General features: G+C 52.9%; 1 protein-coding gene across 1 annotated transcript in view; it reads right to left on the bottom strand.

Annotated features, from left to right (window-relative positions):
- ZBTB46 (zinc finger and BTB domain containing 46) overlaps window positions 1-17,560 on the bottom strand; it is a 63,854-nt gene extending 46,294 nt beyond the window's left edge. The window contains exons 1-3 of the mRNA XM_021713231.1: window positions 17,527-17,560; window positions 6,863-6,886; window positions 1,707-2,674 (exon numbers count right to left, since the gene is read on the bottom strand). Of these exons, the coding sequence (XP_021568906.1) occupies window positions 1,707-2,640 (934 nt within the window). The 5' untranslated portion in view covers window positions 2,641-2,674; window positions 6,863-6,886; window positions 17,527-17,560. The remainder of the gene's footprint in view (window positions 1-1,706; window positions 2,675-6,862; window positions 6,887-17,526) is intronic.
- Between the last annotated feature and the right edge of the window lie 3,462 nt (window positions 17,561-21,022).

The raw sequence follows: 21,022 nt of genomic DNA, 5'->3' as shown, positions 1-21,022 counted from the left end.
TGGTGGCCGGAAGCGGCCACTGCACTCCAGTCTGGGCGACAGAGTGAGACTCCAACTCAAAAAAACAAAAAATGATTAGGATGGTGATGTTGATGTTATGTACATTTTACCACAACAAAAACTAGCTGGCTTTCCTGCAGTGTGTGGGCCCTTGGGGGGCACCCTTCCTGCCCACTCTCTCCTAGCTGAAAGGGAACCCTCAGCCCAGGACAGGAGGAGCACAGGCACCCAAGGGACCCTACCCACTCTGCTCAAGAAGGCTCTCCCATCCACACTCACAAGCATGCCCAGCACGTGTGACACTCTCCAGGGCTTAGGACCATAGTCAGCTGTTCTCTGCCCACCTCTGTCCATTCACATAATCCCAAGTCAATCTTAACCTTCACCCTGGGCGGCTTCTCCCCTGGCAGCACTTGCTAGGAAGCCTCCATCCCTGCTCTCATTAAATCGTCTCTCTCTCCCTCTCCTCTCTCCCACTCTTTTCTCTCTTGCTCACTTTCTTCTCTCTCTCTCCTTGCTTTCCTTCTCTCTTCTCTCTCTCTCTCTCTCTCTCTCTCTCTCTCTATCTCCCCTCTCTCTCATTCTGTCTCTCCTCTCCCTCTCTCCTCTCTCTCTGTCTTTTTTAGAAATAGGATCACACTCTGTTGCCCAGGCTGAAGTACAGTGGCACAATCATGGCTCACCACAGCCTCAAACTCCTAGGCTCAGGCGATCCTCCTGCCCCAGCCTCCAGAGTCACTAGACTACAGGTGTATGCCACCATACCTGGCTCCAAACACCCCTCCCTGACATGGACTGTGGTCTGGGAGGAAGGGAAGATGCTAAGGCCCCACCACGCCTGCCACTCAGCAAGGGCTCAGTGGCCGCCACCATCTTATCATGTGCTCAGCACAGGAACAAAACCTGGGACTCAGTAAACATTTAATTTATAACGTACTAGTCTGGGAGACAGACATGAAACAAGCATTGGGGTGTGAGGTCCAGCTCTGCCAAGTCAAACACAGACCCTTGACACTCTTGCAGTGAATGACATGCTGGGTCCAAAGAGGGATTCGAATGAGAGGCCTTGCCCCACACAGCATCATCCAATGCGGTAAGGACGAGTCACGCTGTCTGCTGGTCTAACTACTGGAACCTACACCTACGAGCAGAGGCGAGGACCCCCTTGAGAGGCTACTTCCTGGACAAAACCTCAGATCAGCCCAGGCCCAAACTGCTGAGGCACCAAGGACAGGCAGTGATGTCTCACTCAGCATTCACTGTAACAGTGGCCAAGGCTGCAGGGAAGGAAGAGGGGGAGAGGGAAGGGGAATAAGGCAGCATCTGCACTGATGGCACTGCCTACCAGCCAGTGTACACCAGAGGGAGCAGACCCCGCGTGCCAAGCCACCACTTAAAGTGGGGCTGACAGAGGGCCCCAGCTGCCACCTCACGCCCAACCCAAGTGCCCCAGCTTTGGACGAGCCCTGACCAGGCAGCCAGTGTGTCAGTGACCCCAGTACACAGGGGATCCTTGGGGCGCTGCAGCTTCCCTGGCCTTTGAGATGCGTCAGGCATATTCACACTATCTGCTATGAAAGGAGGTGACCACAGAAAGTGACCCACAAGCCCGGAAAGCCACCACTTCACCCCAAAATGAGCAGCCACGAGGCCTCAGCACACAGGGTTCTGGGGCCGACCCTGCCCACCACAGAGGAAAGGCTTACTTGAGTCTTGGCTGCTGAATGGCCAGCCTGCCGTGGGCAGGAAGGATGGCACCGGGGAGCTGGCCCGGCTGTCATCCTCCACCTGCTGTGTGATGTGCCGCACGGTCTCCTTGTTCTTCCGGTTCTTCCTCCGGCCCGTGGGCTGCCAGCCATCCCCAGGGCCCGGATCTGAGAAGTTCTGGATTGCACCGTCCTTGGAAGAGGGAAGCTCACTCCCACCATACTGAGAAGGCGAAATCTGCTCCTCCTTGATGCGCAGGGACCCGTAGCCCACGTCTCCGGGCCACAGCGATTGCGAAGACATGTCATCGGGGCCGTCGGCCTTGGGCTCCTGGTCCTCCTTCCCATAGCTGCTGCCTCCCTCATGACAGCTGGCGATGGCTGAGTCCCCAGAGGAGTTGGCAGGACTGGTGCGCCGGGCCAGCCATGGTGAGATGCTCCTCCCAGCCATCACTGCAGAGATCAGTGCCTCTGTGCTACCGCCGGCCGGGGCACCGATCTCGAACTCTGTGAGCTCATCTGAGGCGTCCGACTTGATACTGATGTCCAGCGCAGCCTTGATGAAGTCATGGCATGCCTGCACGATGTCCGTCATCTGCAGGAAGCTGGCGGCCGACATCACCTCGATGACGTTCCTGCTGGTGAGGGCCAGGTGGGCGGAGTACATGAAGTCGATGATGGCCTTGAAGCCCTGGGCAGTGACGATGTCCAGGTGCGTGACAGTGGCCTGGTCAGACGTCTTCTGCACCTGGCAGTAGAGCGTCTTAAAGTAGCGGCTGCTCCCCAGCAGCACGTTCTTGTGCGCCTTGAAGACCTTGCCCTCTACCACCACACACACGTCACACAGCACGCCGTGCTGCCTCTGCTCATTCAGCTCACGCAGCAGGTGCCGGTAGTGGGACGCGATTTCCATATCTTCCTTCCGGTTGTTCATTTGGAAGCCGGGTGCTGCCTCGTCTACAGACTCTGCAGGGTGAGAAGGACAGTTACACGCAGTTTAGCTCAGGTAACTGAGTGAGAGGGCCCCAGCGCACACCTGCCCAAATGGCAGGAGCCCCAGGCTAGGACGGAGGGGGCAGTGCAGAGGGACTACTGGATCCACCCACACCCCGGGGCATAGGTGTATGAAGGAAATGCCTGTGCGTCCACCTTCTGCGGGTGGGAAACACCTGGAGGGCACCAAGCGGAAGTGTCTCAAGCAATCCCCGGTTCTGGGCCAACCACTGCCATGAGGACATGAGGCTCAGAGCAGAACTTGACACTCATAGGCAGCAACACATCCCAGAAACAGCAGCCACACTCATCCACAGCTGGAGCAACCATCCTACCCAAACTGAAAATCTGGGTGAAATGACATAAGTTGTGGCCTTCATTCCTCACGCTTGAAGAAACATCCTTTAAAAAGATAAAAAATGAAACCTCCTATACAGAAAACCTATAGAGCAGAGAGGACTTAACATAGACAGTCATGGTCTTAACCCTAGAAAGTGCCAAAGGGCTGAGCTCAGCCAGCTCAAGTCTGCTGGAGAGAGGAATGTCCTGGTGTACTGTGAGGTCCCACCTGGCACTGGCAGGGGCAGCAGGGATGGGCTTGACCCCGAGAGACTTCCGGAACCCATGGGGCATGTGAGAGCATCACTCCTGTATCAGATGGCAGTTCTGCTCCACGGAGTCACAGAAGACCTGCACGCCCCTCAATGGGGGCCATCATGTTCTCCTTGGACTCAGTGACCTTAGCCCTGTTCCCTCATTCTAGCTCTCATTCAGCCATCCTCATTCCCAGGGCCACCAAGATAAAGCACCACAGATGGGCGGCTTACACAGGAGTCCAAAACCAAGATGTCAGCAGGGCTGGGGGTCTGCTGAAGGATCTGCCACGACCTTTGGCATTCAGAGTGGAAGCATCACCTGACCCACAGGAAGCTTTTGGAGAATACCTGAATCTACATTTCCAATTTGACAACCTCTCAGCACCAGTGCTCGAGTGGCAGCTGCAACACTCACAATGGAAGCACCGTGAGTACCACAGGGTCTGTCAGCTACTGCTCAGCAGGTAAGGAGCAGACAGCCTACAATGTGGTTTCTTTGTGGGAATCCCCTGTCCTGGTGGTATGTCTCATCTAATGGAGACACACCTGCTCACAGGACACACCTAGGGATAGACACAGTATATTCATGTGACACACCTGCTCATAGAGCACACATGCTCACAGGACACACTTGTTCACAAGACACACACATGTTCCCAGGACACAGCTGTGGACAGACATGGGTACATTCATGGGACACACCTGTTCGCATCTGTTCCCAGGACATGTGCCCATAGACACTCCCTCCCCCTGAACCTCCCATGCTTCTGCACAGAATCACAGGCACTGGGTTCCCAGATTGCATGTGGCACCCGTGTGTGAGGAGCCCTTTCAGAAAGGAGCCTCCCATGCACAAAAGGACACAGATGTGGGTCACGAATGGCGGGGTGCTGAAGGCTGAGCAAGACCACGGGGCAGCATAGATGGCACTATGGCTGCACAAGTGTCACCCAAGGAGCCACCACTTGTGCTGTTTTTTCCAAATGCCACTTCTGTGTTTTCCTACAGGTCCTGATCGTCTGTCTTACAGCTGGAAAGTCTCTAGGTCCTTCCATTTCAACCAGAAACACACACAAGTCAGGCATCAGCATCAGTGCCACATGACCAACAATGTAAAACCTCCCTTCAGACCACATGGCACAAGCTGCATGACCCTGCCCAGTGCTAGGGACAACCAAGTGGCCCAGGTGACAAAGGACAACAGAGGAGGAGCCATACTGCCTGGCGACATCTGGTGCTTTGGGCTTTTCTGCACCATTTCCAATCCCAGCTGCCACTAAGAGAGGCAGAGGTGGCCTCCACACAGCACAATGACAGGCCTGTGGCACCCCAGCCAGATACAGATGGGTGCAGAACCCATGGGTGCAGAGCTGCTGGTTCAGAGCCAGGTGCCTCCTGCATCTTCCCATCCTTGCTGGCTCAGAGGCAACAGTAGCACTGAGGCCACCACCAACCCAGGGACCTGGGCACAGTTGTAGCACTCATACCTGCAGCAGAACTGCCAGCAAACCCGCCCGCCATGCACCCTCATCTTCCTCCTCTCCCAGGGTAGGGGCGTCATCAGGTGGTGTCTTGGGATGGGACAAGTTGCTGCTGTCAGTCAACCGTGTTACGGTACCAAGTCCTCGTGGCCCAGTCTCTAGACCGTCTTGGAGGCAACGGGCAGCGTCACACCCTCTCCCACCATGCCGAAGGGGAAGGGCCCAGCCCCCATGGCCTCTACCATGCTGAGAGGACCTGCCACTGAGACATGTAGGTGTTACTCACTTGGGCTGCTTTGTGCCACCGTTAATGCTTCACAGGAGAGGCCAGAGGATTGCGTCATGAGACGCACACGAACCGTGAAATACAAAGGCTGCTATGAATACACTGAATTTGCCGCCCTATGTGTTTATTTAGGAAGGAGGAGGGGATCATTTTCCCCCATCCCCAAGGGGCTCTACCAGGAAGGCAGCTTGTTCTAATACAAATGTAAAACAGTGGATGTAATTTAGCGGTGTCTTGGTCACGTCGTCATGGTCACCGGCTCCGTGCAGGGTGCACAGCTCTCGCTCCAGGACAGGTCCTGGGGAGCGGCCTCAGGCGCCCCCTGCTGACCGGCCTGCGGCATCCCGGCCCTGCGGCTCACAGGGTCCAGCCACTGTGATGCTGGGGAGAGACCCACCGCCTCTGGAATTTTGCCACCACACTCACCCCACCTCACTGTCCTACCTGACATAGGACATCCTCATTTCAGTCAGGCTTGCATTAAATGCTTTATTTAAACTTTGCTTAAGATGTAATCAACACACAAATCCCTATTGTAAAGTGGAAGCAAGACGCCCTTGGCTCTGGACCCTACCGCCAGGGCAGGAAGGCCCAGGGGGGAGAGGGGAGAACTCAGACGTCTGTCCCGCCAATCCTGACTCGGCTGTGCTAAGATTGCTCTTCACAATCATTCTGGTGAAAACGTCTGAATGGACACTTTGAACAGACACATCTCAAAGAAGACACGTCAATGGCTAAACACAGACAGATGTGCAACTTCATCAGGCACCAGGAACATGCAAACAAAATCCGCAGAGCTCCCACTGCACACCCACCAGAAGGGCTAAGGCAGAAGGAGCCACCACCCTGAGTGCCGGTAAGCACGTGGTGCCACAGAGCCCTCCAACCGCTGGTGGGTACAGGATGTCCTCACAAGACAGCTGGCGCATCTTCAGAAGCCAGACACGGCCTGACAGTTCCAGTGCTGGGGACCCACCCAGAAGTGAAAACATACATACACACACACATACACACATCCAGAGTCACTTCCTTTGAATCGGGCAAACCAGAAACAACCCAAATGCGCACCAACAGGTGGACAGACAGACACAGTAGGGTGTTTCCAAGCAATAGGACACAGCGATGTCCCATGAAAAGGAAGCAGCTCCAGCCCAGGCCCTCAGGGTACCTCCCCACCCAAGTGGTATGTCCACACAACATGGATGAGTCTCAAAATCATGACACTGAGTGCAAGATGACAGGCAGCAAGGAAGGGTGCAACTCACTTCACATGAAACTCCAGAAAACAGAAACACATCAGTAGCAGAAGGCCTTGTCTAGGTTGGTGGGCTTGAGGAGACTTCGTGGGTGCAAGGATGTCCTATGTCTGGATGCTCCTGGTAGTTTCATGCAAGTACACAAACTCATCAGATTACACTCTTCAAACAAGTGTAATTTATTGTATATAAATTATACCTCAATAAAGATCAGAAATTGGGCCAGGCACTGTGGCTCACGGCTGCCATTGGGAGGCCAAGGTGGGAGGATTACTTGAGCCCAGAAGTTCGAGACCATCATGGGCAATATAGCAAGACCTCGTCTCTATGAAAAATAATTTTTTAAGAATTAACCAGGTGTAGGGGTGCTTTTATTTTCTGCTACTTGGGAGACTGAAGCAGAAGAATTGTCTGATCCCGGAGGTTGAGGCTGTGGTGAGCTGTAATCATGTCACTGCACTCCTGCCTGGGCGACAGAATGAGACCTCAACTCAAATTAAAAAAAGATTAGAAATTGATTTTTGGGCTGGGATCAGTGGCTCAGCCTATAATCCCAGCACTTTGGGAGGCCAAGACAAGTGGATTGCCTGAGACTGCAGGTTCAAGACCCACCCAGACACCTTGGCAAGACCTCATCTCTACAATATTTTTTTTAAAAAATTAGCCAGACATGGTAGCACACATCTGTAATTCTGGCTACTTGGAAGGCTGAGATGGAAGGATCACCAGAGCCCAGCAGGTCGAGGCTGTGGTGGCCAGGAGTGTGTCACTTGCACTCTAGTCTGGCGACAGAGTGAGACTCCAACTCAATTAAAAGAAAATAATTTTTGTAAAAATATTCCTGCTCAACTATGGTCCTGTGCTTATCTATCCAAGGAATGCACTGCCACTTGTTATGGGCTGAATTGTACCCCCCCCACCCAAAATTCACATGTTGAATTCTTAACTCCCAGTACCTCAGAATATGATCTTATTTGGAAAGAGGTCACTGCAGATGTAATAGCTAAACTAAGATGGGGTCACTGGGTGGCCCCTAATCTAGTAGAAAGGATGCCCTTAGGAAAAGGGGGGATTTGAGTCCAACATGCACAGGACGATGGCCGTGTGCAGGCTGATGGCCATGTGCAGGCTGGAGTGAAGTTGCCATGGCCCAGGATGCACCGGAGTCTGCAGAAAGGCCTGGACCAGCCCAGGCGCGCTCTGAGGGAGGTGTCCACACTTGGACCTCGGACTTCCAACTTGAGGAATTAATATCTGTTAAGACATTCCATTTGTGGTTCCTAGTAGCAACAACTCCAGGACACGGACATGCCATTCCTACCCTCCAGGAGCACTATGCAGAGGCCCAGCTCCTCAGTTGATGGGTGTCCCTGCTCATTCTTGCCAGGAAAGCCCCAGCTTGCCCAATGTCCCTTGGGTAGGAACCCAGCAGCCTCCAGACCCTCCCTGGATGGGCATCATCCACACACCACAGTGCTTAAGGGCTTTACTTTCTTCTGGAAAAGCCAAGGTTCAGATGTAAGCAGTGCAAAATTACCATACAAACTGAGATTTATATATATCATATTACCATTGCTCATGACTACACTTTAAATAATTTTTTTTTAGTTGGAGTCTTACTCTGTCCCCCAGGCTAGAGGGCAGTGGCATGCTCACGGCCACCGCAGCCTTGACCTGCTGGGCTCAGATGATCCTTCTACCTAAGCATTCCAAGTAACTGGAACCATAGGCACACACTACCACACTGGCTTATTTTTTGATTTGTAGAGATGAGGTCTTGCCACTCTGCCCAGGCTGGTCTCGAACTCCTGGGCTCAGGCAATCCTCTTGCCTCAGTCCCCTAAAGTGCTGAGATGACAGGCATAAGTCACTGTGCCCGGTTAAAATGTTTAAACATGCTTCTGGCTGGAAAAATAACACTCTAAGACACGTTGACAGATTTCGCCTTTGGACAGTGACGCAGGTGTACTCCTCAAGCTTTGCCTGGTGAGCAGACATGGCTCAGGTGCTGGGGACTTCAGGTTCTCCACACTGCAGCCCATGTGCTCTTCTGGAAATGCAGAGCTGTGCCTGGTGCCCAGCTGCCCAGTCCTCCTCCCACCTGCCACAGGCCTCTCTTGGTTCCTTTCCCTCTGTCCTGACTGCATGCCTGGGCGGCCTCCTCTGCCTACCACACCTGCACGGTGTCACTTCCCTCTTTCTGGGTTCCCAGGCCACCCCTGGCTTCCATTTTCCAGGTCCCACTTGCTGTCCCTGCCCTGCCCTGTCTCAGCCAGGACAGCACCACTCGGTGGCCGAGACCACAGAAGAGGCCTGAGGAGCCACCACACTGGAATTGGCCAGAATGTCCCCCACACAGACCCCAGCCTGTGCTTCCTGCCCAAGAGAATGAGGCCAAAGACTCATGACCGTCCTGACCTGAGCCTAACTGGGACCCTGATGTGAGCTTGTTCCTGCCTGGCTCTTCCCAGTCGAGCCTAGCCTCCCGCAAACTGCCACGCGCTGACCCGAGTGGCCACCCTGGCTGCATCATCCAGCTTCTCTGAAGAACTGAATACCTGCTCAATGTCACCCAGGCAGAAGAGCTGTGGTGGCTGGAGGCTCAGAACACGGAGAGGGGAGGACTACAGCAAGAGATCGCCAAAACACAGGCCACTCCTGGAAAACATCTGGCAGGAGAGCCAGCAGGATGTGGTACGAATTAGCCAGAGGGGACCCTGTGATGGGATCCCAAGGACAAGGGGCCACATGGAAGAGAGACACAGAGACGAGGCTGGGTGGGGACCCTCCACCATAGCCTCCACAATTAGCCAGGCATGGTGGTAGGTGCCAGTAGCCCCAGTTATTTGGGAGGCTGAGGCGGAAGAATTGCCTGAGCCCAGGTTGAGGCTGCAGTGAGCTGTGAGCATGCCACTGCACTCCAGCCTAGGTGGCAGGTATTCAAAAAATAAATATTACTAACTAAATAAATGTAAATAAAAATTATAATTTTCTTAGAAAGAAAGCTGATCAACTTAACAAGGCAAGAAAACTATTTCCACACATCTTAAATCTGATCTGGATAATGACTTGAAATTTTAACTTTAAACATTTGAGCTCCCTGCCACCAAGAAAAAATGTGCACCTAAATAAGACAGTTACAATACCTGCTTAAAATAAAGGCAACACCACACTCTGAGGAATCTGATGGAATGTCTTTTTAACTTTTTATTTTGAAATACTTTCCAAATTATGGAAACATTAAGAACAGTTCAGAGAACATCCACACACTCCTTACCCAGATACACCAGATAAATCTTTTAAGATTTTGCCACATTTGTTTACATCAAGCAATATGAAGGAATCTCTCCTCTGTTACTCTCCTCTTAGAAGTTGTGCCACTTGAAAGCAAAGAGCAGTCACCCATCTGTGCGGGACACTGAAGTGACAGGGTATAGCTTCTGACCAAATGGCCCTGAGCAAGGCTTGCCTGGCGTCCAACAGAGAACCTAAGGCCGGACGCCCAGGCCCCACTGTGCTCCCCACGCCATGAGCAGACAGTGAATGCTCATCAGAGGCTGAGTGGACGATGGATGGATGGAGGGATGGACAGATGAACGGACAAACGGACAGACAGGTGGACAGATCAGAATGAAGAGTAACTACATGAGCAGTAGGAAGGCCGCATGGACAGCCTGCAAGTGCTCCACACAGACACCCATCTCTTCATCATTTGGCTTCCTTTGATTGCTGAGTCCTCAGTTTCCACATCTACGTAGGCATCAATGACATGGAATGATGGGGACCTGTGAGGCCTGGCTCACTGGCTATGGACCAGTCCGGGGTCCCTCGTCCCCATGCTGCAAGTCAAACTCTGCCCCTGCCCAAGTGGGTCTGAGTGCAGCACTGGCTGGGGCCCAAGGCAAGGACTGGAAGGCAGAGGCCACACAGTACCAGGGCAACATGGGACTGACCTGGGGGTGTGGGCAGAACCTGGTCCTCCAGATCCACAGGGAGTCAGCCTCATGCCATTCAGCGGGTCCCCAGAGGCAGGCAGGGGGAGGCTGCGCTCATCCTTCCTAAGCAGGGCCTGGGCTCTCAGGGCTCCGGACAGGGTCATTTTAAGAACGGTTCAGAGAATGTCCCCACACTCCATCTTTTAAGATTTCACATCAAGCAATATGATATAATCTCTCCTCAGTTACTCTCCTCTTAGAAGTTGTGTCACTTGAAAGCAAGAGCAGTGACCCATCTGTGTGGGGCGCTAAAGTGACAGGGTGTAGCTTCTGACCACATGGCTCTAAGCAAGGCTTGCCTGGGGTCCAACAGAGGACCTAAGGCCAGGTGTCCAGACCCCACCATGCTCCCCACGCTGTGAGCAGCCAGGTTTTTCAGTCCTCTTGGGGTTCCAGGGCAGGGTTCTCTTCCTGCCCTAGAAAGGGTCCCTGACTCACGGTGAAACCCAAACTCCTCTGAGTGGGAGGGAGACAGAGTCTCCCCCAGGAAAGGTCCTGTTCTGTCAAGTTCTGCTGCTTTAGAAATAAAATTCCAGCCAGGTTCGGTGGCTCAGCCTGTAATCCCGCGCTTTGGGAGGCTCAAGTGAGAGGATTGCCTGACCCTGTGGGTTCGAGACCCACCTGGGCAACTTGGCGAGACCTCATCTCTACAATAAATCAAAAAATTAGCCGGGCGTGGTAGTGCACACCTGTAGTTCCAGCTACTGGAAGGCTGAGGCGGAAGGATCGCCGGAGCCTAGCAGGTCGAGGCTGCGGTGGCCGGGAGCAGCCACTGCACTCCAGTCTGGGTGACAGAGTGAGACTCCAACTCAAAAAAAAAAAAAAGAAAGAAAATTCCACAACTCAAGAGGGAGGAGCTGGGATGCTGGGACTCAGAGACTCGGGACTCAGGAACTCAGGGACAAAGGCAAGGGCAGCTCGATGCTCTGTGGTGTTAGGGACTCAGGGCAAGAACAGCTCGATGTTCTGGGGACTCAGGGCAAAGGTGGCTTAGTACTCTGGGAACTCAGGGATTCGGGACAAGGGTAGGTCAGTGGTTTGGGGACTCAGGGACTCAAGGCAAGCATAGCTCAATGTTCTGGGGACTCAGGGAAAGGGTAGCTCAGTGTTCTGGGGACTCAAGGCAAGGATGGCTCAATGTTCTGGGGACTCAGGGCAAGGGTGGCTTGCTGCTCTGGGGACTCATGACAAGGGTGGCTCAGTCCTCTGGGGACTCAGGCAAGAGCAGCTTGATGCTCAGGGACTCAGAGTAAAGGTGACTCGGTGCTCGCGGACTCAGGGAAAGGGTAGCTCAGTGTTCTGGGGACTCAAGGCAAGGATGGCTCAATGTTCTGGGGACTCAGGGCAAGGGTGGCTTGCTGCTCTGGGGACTCATGACAAGGGTGGCTCAGTCCTCTGGGGACTCAGGCAAGAGCAGCTTGATGCTCAGGGACTCAGAGTAAAGGTGACTCGGTGCTCGCGGACTCAGGGACTCTGCAAGGGCAGCTCAGTGCTCTGGGGACTCAGGGCAAGGATTGCTCAATGCTCTGGGGACTCAAGGCAAGGGTAGCTCGATGCTGTGGGGACTCAGGGCAAGGATGGCTCAATGCTCTGGAGACTCACGGTAAGGGTGGCTTGGTGCTCTGTGGACTCAGGGCAAGGGTGGCTCGGTGCTCTGGGGACTCAGGAACTCAGGGCAAGGGTGGCTGGGTGCCCTGGGGACTGAGGGTTAAGGTAAGGATGGCTTGGTGCTCTAGGGACTCAGGACAACGGTGGCTCAGTGTTCTGGGGACTCAGGAACTCAGGGTAAGGGCAGCTTGATGCTCAGAGGACTCAGGGCAAGGATGGCTCAGTGCTCTGGGGACTCAGGGACTCAGGGCAAGGACAGCTCGGTGCTCAAGGGAGTCAGGGCAAGGGTGGCTTGGTGCTCAGGGGAATAAGGGGACTTAGAGCAAGGGTGGCTTAGTGCTCTGAGGACTCAGAGACTCAGGGTAAGGGTGGCTCGGTGCTCTGGGGACTCGGCAAGAGCAGCTCAATGCTCAGGGGACGCAAGGTAAGGGTGGCTCAGTGTTCTGGGGACTCAGGAACTCAGGGCAAGGGCAGCTTGATGCTCAGAGGACTCAGGGCAAGGGTGGCTCAGTGCTCTGGGGACTCAGGGACTCAAGGCAAGGGCAGCTCGATGCTCAAGGGACTCAGGGCAAGGGTGGTTTGGTGCTCAGGGGAATAAGGGGACTCAGGGTAAGGGTGGTTTAGTGCTCTGAGGACTCAGAGACTCAGGGCAAGGGTGGCTCAGTGCTCTGGGAACTCAGGGCAAGAGCAGCTCCATGCTCAGGGGACTCAAGGTAAGGGTAGTTCAGTGTTCTAGGGACTCAGGGACTCAGGACAAGGTCAGCTTGATGTACTAGGGACTCAGGGACTCAGGGTAAATGTGGCTTGATATTCTGGGGACTCAGGGCAAGTGCAGTTCAATGTTCTCGGGACTCAGGGCAAGGGTGACTGGTGCTCAATGTTCTGGGGACTCAGGGACTCAAGGCAAAGGTGGTTCAGTGCTCTTTGGACTCAGGGACTCAGGGCAATGTTGGCTTGGTGCTCTGGGGACTCAGGACAAGGATGGCTGGGTGCTCTGGGGGCTGTAAAGTTGCTCAATGGGTTCTCAATTCCATCTGGCAAAGTGACCACACTGAAGGACATCACCAAAGGCTTAACTCAAATGGGCATTGGAAGCACAGGTTCAGCCAGGACAGGGGACAAATGTCAGTGGCCCCTGAGAGAACTGGCCACCCTCAGCACCTCCCCATGCCCATGCACACCTGCTGGGGCTGGGGTGGTTGCCACCACTCCCTCTGTCATGCTCAAAGGAGTCACAAAGCCCACTCAGAGCCTGGAAGTCACATCCTCAGCAAGCCTGGCCCAGGGCAGGAACACCCTAGGGCTGTGAGTGTGCTGTGGGGGTCTCAGGGTCTCAGCCAGGAGGTGGGAACCCCACAGTATCCTCCTCTCAGTCAATGTTAACCCTGCTGCTGCTGGTCTGGCTTAACCCTGGAAAGGGCCGAAAAGCAGCAAGTGCAACGTTATCAACTCAAGAAAAGATTTCAAAGAAAAACCTAAATCCATAAAGCTGACAAAAGTCAATGTAAAGTCACAAACACCCAAAGATGGTGGCCATCCAGGGGCCAAGCACGGCGCTGCCCTGAGCACAGTCCAGCAGGTGTGTCACTACTTCTACCTACTAGTTCTACTTTTGAGACTCTACCCAAGGAAATGACCCAAAAGTCAGCTTGTTCCAAGACATTTCCCTGGCACAGCCACCAATAACAGTGAGAAGTAGGGCACAATCCACACCCGACAGCAAGAAAATGGCCCAGTAAGCCATGGAGCACCAAACCCGGGCAAAGCCCTACTGGAGAAGACTAAAAATGCCATTTATATGGACGCTTCACCATCCTCAGGAATATGAGAAGAAATGAGAACCGAAATCCTGCCCTGCACATGAGCTGCCAGACTCCCAGGTGTGTGCTCAAGCTGCCTCCCTCACACACCATGTTCCTGCTTTGTCAAAACCAAAACGGAAGATGTGCCCACCAGTTGCCCATCCTGGGCGGGTGATGCTTGGGAGCTGCAGACCTGGGAGGGGAGTCGACATGGACAGGAGCGAAATCAGCATCCTTCAAGGAGCTTCTCTAGGTCCCAGGACTCGGGACAAAGGTGGCTGGATGCTCTGGGAGCTTAGGGACTCAGGGACTCAGGACCAGGATGGCTCAATGTTCAAGGGACTCAGGAAATGGATAGCTCGATGCTCTGGGGCCCAGGGACTCAGGACAAAGGTGGCTCAATGCTCAGGGGACTCAGAGACTCAAGGGACTCAGGACAAGGGTGGCTTGATGCTCTGGGGACTCAGGAACTCAGGGCAAGGGACTCAGGGGACTCAGGGACTCGGGACAAGTGATTTGATGCTCTGGAGCCCAGGGACTCAGGGAAAGGGTAGCTTGGTACTCTGGGGACTCAGGGTAAGAGCAGCTCAATGCTCAGGGGATTCAGAGTAAGGATAGCTTGGTGCTCTGTGGACTCAGGGCAAGGGCAGCTCGATGCTCTGGGGACTCAGGGATTCACTGTCAGGCTGGCTCAGTGCTCTGGGGACTCAGGGCGAGGGTGGCTCGGTGCTCTGGGGACTCAGAGCAAGGGTGGCCGGGTGCCTTGGGGACTCAGGGGCTAAGGGTAAGGGTGGCTTGGTGCTCTAGGGACTCAGGGAAAGGGTGGCTTGGTGATCTGGGGACTCAGGGCAAGGGCAGCTTGATGTTCAGGGTACTCAGGGCAAGGATGTCTCAATGCTCTGGAGGCCAGGGACTCAGGACATGGGTGGCTCAATGTTCTGGGGACCCAGGGACTCAAGGACTCAGGGACTCAGGACAAAGGTGGCTTGATGCTCTGGGGACCCAGGGACTCAGGACAAGGGTGGCTTGATGCTCTGGGGATCCAGGGACTCAGGTGACTTGGGGACTCAAGGACTCAGGGACTCAGGACAAAGGCAGTTTGATGCCCCACAGAAAGAGCCCACATGGCCCGCAGGGGTGAGGACACAGCAGGACGGGACGTGAGCATAATGTGAGTCTCTTCAGAACCTCAGGGCTGCCATAGGGTTGGGACTTCAGAGGCATACAGAGCAGGTCTTCCTCACACCACCTCCACCTACCTCTCATAGCAGCCACCCAGCCCCAGCTCTGACTCGTAAGAGTAGAAGGAAATTCCTCCGTGGAGCAGTGGGCAGCTCTGGCAGGATACAATCATCACTTTCTCCTTAAGTACTTCCAGAGGTCTGGCGTGCCCAAGGCCATGGGCAGTGCAGAAGACCCAGAAGTCTCAGTCTTGTGCAGCGGGGAGGGTGTGTGGGTTGGACCAGGACGGTTGGCGCCATGGGCTCCCCAAGTTCCTCCTGTTGGCTGAGGTTGGGTCAGCAGACCGCTGACCCTAATCTCCCACCAGCAGAGATGTGATCCTGCTGGGTCGGCTCCGGGCTGGTGGCAGACCAGCCAGCTCACCCCACGGACATGTATGTAAGTGGGAGAGTTCTACCTGCCCAGAAGACACTGCTGCCGTCCCACCTTCGTGCCACACACAAGGACCCGACACTCATGGTGGGTGAGCCACGCTGAACAAACAAACCCCTTTCCTCCAGCTCTGTCAAAATTCCAGCGTTTTCTTCATGAGACAAAAATCCCAGAGGCAAACCCCAAATCACTAAGCAGGAAGTCCCACTTTTCTAAAGGGATTTGTCCACATGTTCCAGATCCAGTGCTTGCCATGAACAAAACTTATTTATGTGGGGAAAAAAACTAAAGAAGACACAGCTCTTCACTCCAAACTGAGAAGCATGCAGATATCAAAATAGTGTTTTAGCAATGAACCACAAAAGTGGCAGTCTTTTGGTAACAAAACCTCTCACTAATAGGAAACTCCAAATTGAGGCAAAACTACACAACTACTTTTTCCTACATTAAAAAAAGAAAATTATATTTGTGTTTTTCGTAAAAGCTAAATGGAAATCAATTTGAGATAAGAGAATTAAGGTTTAGAAATTTCACAAGATGCTCCTACACTCTATTAACCAATGGCAAATTTAGACTTTTTAAAATAAAATTTAGATAGGCAACAAGTATTTTGAAACTCCAAGTAAATCTCCTTATCAAAAGGCATGCATAACTTTAAAAGTAGGCACTAAAATACAGAAACCAAGTGCTTTAAAATATGTCACGTAGGAAATTCCAATGCAAACGTGATCATAGCACATCAGAGCAATGGCTTCCCCTGCCACCCCGCTCCTGTCTGGGACAGGCATGTCCCGAGAGCTCAGGCACCTGCTTACCTCTCCCGAGAGCTCAGGCACCTGCTCAAGGTCACAAGGATGTAACCAGCCAGATACCACAGGGAAAGTCTACATAACTGACAACTCCAATCCTCTAACAAGTAGCATTAAGCCAAGAGAGGACATTCAGAGAATGAATGATGTTTGGGGGGCCCCATCCCACATGCAGCGCATGAGCCTTGCCCCAGCTCTGACATTCACACACTGACAGCACAAACGCACATGGCACAGTCCAGGACACCAGGCCCAACCTGGGCATCAGTGACACCAAGGACATGTGTTGGGTGCCTGATGTGTGTCAGCCACATGGCAAAGCACTTGAGGGTGGCACTAAATGCCTGAGAGGTGCTTCAAGGTACTCCAGAAAAAACAACAAGGGAGATAAATAAAACAAGAGGGGAGACCACCAGGAATTATTATAGCTGGGTGATGGGGACATTTACTCTAATTATACATACACTTGAAACTTTCAAAATAAGTTAGAACTGGGATCTCATGATGTTGCCCAGGTTGGTCTCAAACTTCTGGTCTCAAGTGACCCTCCTGCCCTGGCCTCCAAAAGTGCTGAGATTACAGGTATGAGCCACTGTGTCTAGCCCCAAAATACATTTTTAAAAACATAATTGGGTTATAAGAGAACAACATAATTTTCCCCGAAATTGGGGAAATGTGTAATCAAACAATGCAAACACTGTCAGAGTATCTGACCTAGTACCCATCTGGCAGCCCTGTCCCCACTGAATCTGTCCAAGTCGGTGGCGGGGTGCCTCATCCTCCATCAGGTGAGGCCGTTATTCAGGGGTGGCCCTCCCCAAGGGCTACAGTGAGCCTGGATCTCAGGGGTCTGACTGTGGGTAACAAGTCCATCTCCACATCTCACCATGGCCCCTGCGGCACCTTGGGGCACCCTTGGCCTTGGTGGCGCTACCTTAGTACAAGGAGAGTCCAACCCACCGCTTCACCATGGCACCAGGTATGTTACAACCCCACAGGTCACTGCAGTACAAATCAAGTGTTTCCAAATAGGGATGGTTACATTGCACCTGCTGCTATCCTTCTTTCTCCAGTGACCTCACTGGAAGCAATAAAGCTCTGGTCCGAAAGGGGCTGGGTCTCACTGGCTACTGAGGGAGAGAGAAGCCCAAGATCCAGGTCCGATCTGGCAGGATAGGAGGGCACAGGTACAAGGAGCAAGGTAGGCAGGAGTGTCTGGGGAAGGCCCCACATCCTGCTGCAGACAGGGAGGCAGGAGCGGCTGCCATACTTCAGTTGCCCACTCAGACGCCCTTGGCTCCACCTCCACCATCTCACCCAAGAGAGCCTGATCCTAGCCAAGCATGGTGACCCACACCTATACTCCCAGCTACAGGGGAGGCTGAGGCAGGAGGATCATTTGAGCCCAGGAGTTCAAGACTAGCCTGGGCAGCACAGCAAGACCTCATCTCTACAAAAATTAAAAAATTAGCTGGGCATGGTGGCATACCTGTAGTTCTAACTATTCAGGACGCTGAGGCAGGAGGATCACTTGAGCCCAGAAGATTGAAGCTGCAGGGAGCTATGATCCTGGCACTGCACTCCCGCATAGGCGGGGGGGAAAAGTGCCTAATCCCCTTATCACCCCCACCCCCGTCACCCTGTGTTATTTCTCTCCTAGGCAGCTGTAAGTTCACATCGCTGGGAGGGATACTCAAGGCACTTCTGTCAGTGTTCTCACGGCCCCTGCCCAGCACAGGCCCTGTGAGCCACTGTGTGCCCAGGCTAGGAGCCTCTGCCACAGGGGTGGGCAGTGTGCATGCTGGCAGGGTGCATTAGGCAACACTTTGGTTATGATGGCTGACTGCCACCTCAGCTGTCAAATTCAGCAGTGTCAAGGGTACGGCTGACGCTATGACAAGGGACAGCTGGTGATGCCCAGAGAAGCCTCAATAAGGACTGGGATGAGAAATGTGTGTGGAAGACCTGTCAAGAAATGACAGCTCCCACAGTATTGGGCTGAGTTGTGGGCCCAGAAGCCCTAACCCATGTTACCTGCACATGTGACCTAGGGTTGAATTGTGTGTCCTTAAGTCCTAACCTGTGTTAACTGTACATGTAACCTTAGGGGCTGAATTGTGTATCCTGAAGTCCTAACCCATGTTACCCGCGCATGTGACTTAGGTTAAATTGTGTGTCCTGAAGTCCTAAACTGTGCCACCTGCACATGTGACCTTAGGGGCCGGCTTGTGTTGTGAAGTCCTAACCCGTGTTACCTACACATGTGACCTTAGAGGCTGAGATGTGTGTCCCGAAGTCTTAACACATGTTACCTGCACATGTGACCTAGGGCTGAATTGTGTGTCCTGAAATCTTAACCCACATTACCTGCACATGTGACATAGGGTTAAATTGTGTGTCCTGAAGTCCTAACCCATGTATCTGCATATGTGACCTAGGGTTGGATTGTGCATCCTGAGGTCCTAACCCATGTTACCTGAACATGTGATCTTAGGGACTGAATTGTGTCCCCTGAATTCCTAACCCATGTAACCTGCACATGTGACCTAAAGTTGATTTGTGCATCCTGAAGTCCTAACCCATGTTACCTGCACATGTGACCTTAGATTTGAATTGTGTATCTTGAAATCCTAACCCATGTTATCTGCACAAGTGACCTAGGGCTGAGTTGTGTGTCCTGTGGCCCTCACCTGTGTTACCTGCACAAGTGACCTTAGCTGTCCCCTGTCATAGCGTCAGCCGTATCCTTGACGCTGCTGAGTTTGACAGCTGAGGCGGCAGTCAGCCATCATAACCTTAGGAGCTGAATTGTGTTCCCTGAAGTCCTAATCCATGTCACCTTAGGGGCTGAGTTGTGTGTTCTGAAGTCTTCGCCCGTGTTACTTGCACATGTGACCTTAGGTTTGAATTGTGTGTCCTGAAGTCCGAACCCATGTAACCTGTACATGTGACCTAGAGTTGAATTGTGTATCCTGAAGTCCTAACCTGTGTTACCTGCACATGTGACTTTAGGGCTTAATTGTGTCGCCCAAAGTCCTAACCCATGTTACCTGCACATGTGACCTTAGGGACTGAGTTGTGTCTCCTGAAGTCCTAACCTGTGTTACCCACACATGTGACCTTAGGGACTGAGTTGTGTCCTGAAGTTCTAATCCACAGTACCTGCTCATGTGATCTTATTTGGAAACAGGGCCTTAACAGATATAACCAAGTGAAGATGAACTCTTGATGGATCATGGTGGGCCCTCAACCAACAGGACAAGTATGCGTTGAAAAATTAAAAGGAAAAAATTTGAATGCAGACACACACATAGGCAGAGGCTGGAGGGCGGCAGAGGCTGGAGGGCGGCAGAGGCTGGAGGCAGAGGCTGGAGGGAGGCTGAGGCTGGAGGGAGGGAGAGGCTAGAGGGAGGGAGAGGCTGGAGGGAGGGAGAGGTTGGAGGGAAAGAGAGGCTGGTGAGAAGCAGAGGCTGGAGGGAGGGAGTGGATGGATGCAGAGGCTGACATGTCCATAAGTCAAGGGATGCAGGAATTGCCAAATGCCTAAAGCTGGAGAGGCAGGAGGACTCTTCCATAGAGCAGTGGTAGGCTGTGTGGCTCTGTCACACCTTGATGCTGGACTTCAGCCTCCAGACTGCAAACGAATAAACCTTGGCTGTTTTTAGCCAAGAACCCAGAACCCCTTGGCTGCACCCGAGTCCAGTCATGATCCCCACCAGATGGACTGCTTGAGAGGAAGGCAGCCATGGCCTTGGAAAGAGGCAGCACAGGCCACACCACAGGTAGAGCCCCTGGGGGTGGGCCAGGCCAGCAGCAGGGATGGCTCTGGCCATCTCACAGGAAAAGGCTGCACCCTACCAGAAGTGTGTTAGTTTCAGCATTATCAAGAAAAACACAACCACGACATCAAACTCATGATTCATGCATACTCTTCCTTCTTACAGCAAAGCAAAAGTCAGTTTAAGTAAAAATGAGACCATATAAATCAGCAAACGCCAAGAGTGCACAGGTAGAGCATAACACCCACCCATGGGCTCTCCCAGGCACATCCTGAGTCCCAGCCATCCCCACCCAGAGCTAAGGGGTGCTTCCAGTACCACCCTTCCCCACCCCACCTTCAGCACACCTGGAGCACGTCTGCAAGTGCTCATGGCTCTGCTCCAGGTGAGGGCCTTGCCTCAGACACTCAAAACATAACATGTTGGAACCTTTCAACCTGACTTCTCCTGAGACCTTCCCACACTGAAAAAAGCAGAAACAACAATGACCAAGAGGCCAGAGCAGCAGGAGAGAAGGTTTTAACAGGTCACTTTACAACCCCTCAAATGTTACGGCATCAGTCAGTCAAATTCCGTGAGCACCTGTGAAAGTTACATAACTGAAAGATGCCAGAGTGAGTGTCCCCTCTTGACACCTTTCTCTTTCTGCCAACACATGGGAAAAACAGTAGGGACAGTCTAAACAAACCCAGACAACTATGCTGTTCAGCTGCCCAATGGATCGGTCATGGGACACGTGTTCTACCGCCCCAGTCAAGTGGTGTCTGCTAATGACCTCTGAGAAGTTATTCAAAACACCCTGACATTAAAGAACAAAAGTCTTCATACAACTACAATAAAAGCAATGAAATAGCGTAGGTGTGTTTCTACATAACCACAGACAATGGAAAACAATCATTTCCTCATGGAAAAACATCCAAATTTTCAATGCATGGAGTGACCCACGTAAAATCAAAAAGAGAAAGCAAAAGAGATGACAGATAGCAAACAGGCACACTTTTTAAAAATTTTTATTTTTTTGGCCAGGCTCGGTGACTCAGCCTGTAATCCCGTGCTTTGGGAGGCCGAGGTGAGTGGATTGCCTGAGCCCGCGGGTT

Source organism: Carlito syrichta, unplaced genomic scaffold (assembly GCF_000164805.1).
Source record: "Carlito syrichta isolate Samal-C Ts95f unplaced genomic scaffold, Tarsius_syrichta-2.0.1 Scaffold304348, whole genome shotgun sequence".
Lineage (NCBI taxonomy): Eukaryota > Metazoa > Chordata > Mammalia > Primates > Tarsiidae > Carlito > Carlito syrichta.
The sequence above is the reverse complement of the archived record's forward strand: the minus strand, read 5'-3'. Positions and strand labels throughout refer to the sequence as shown.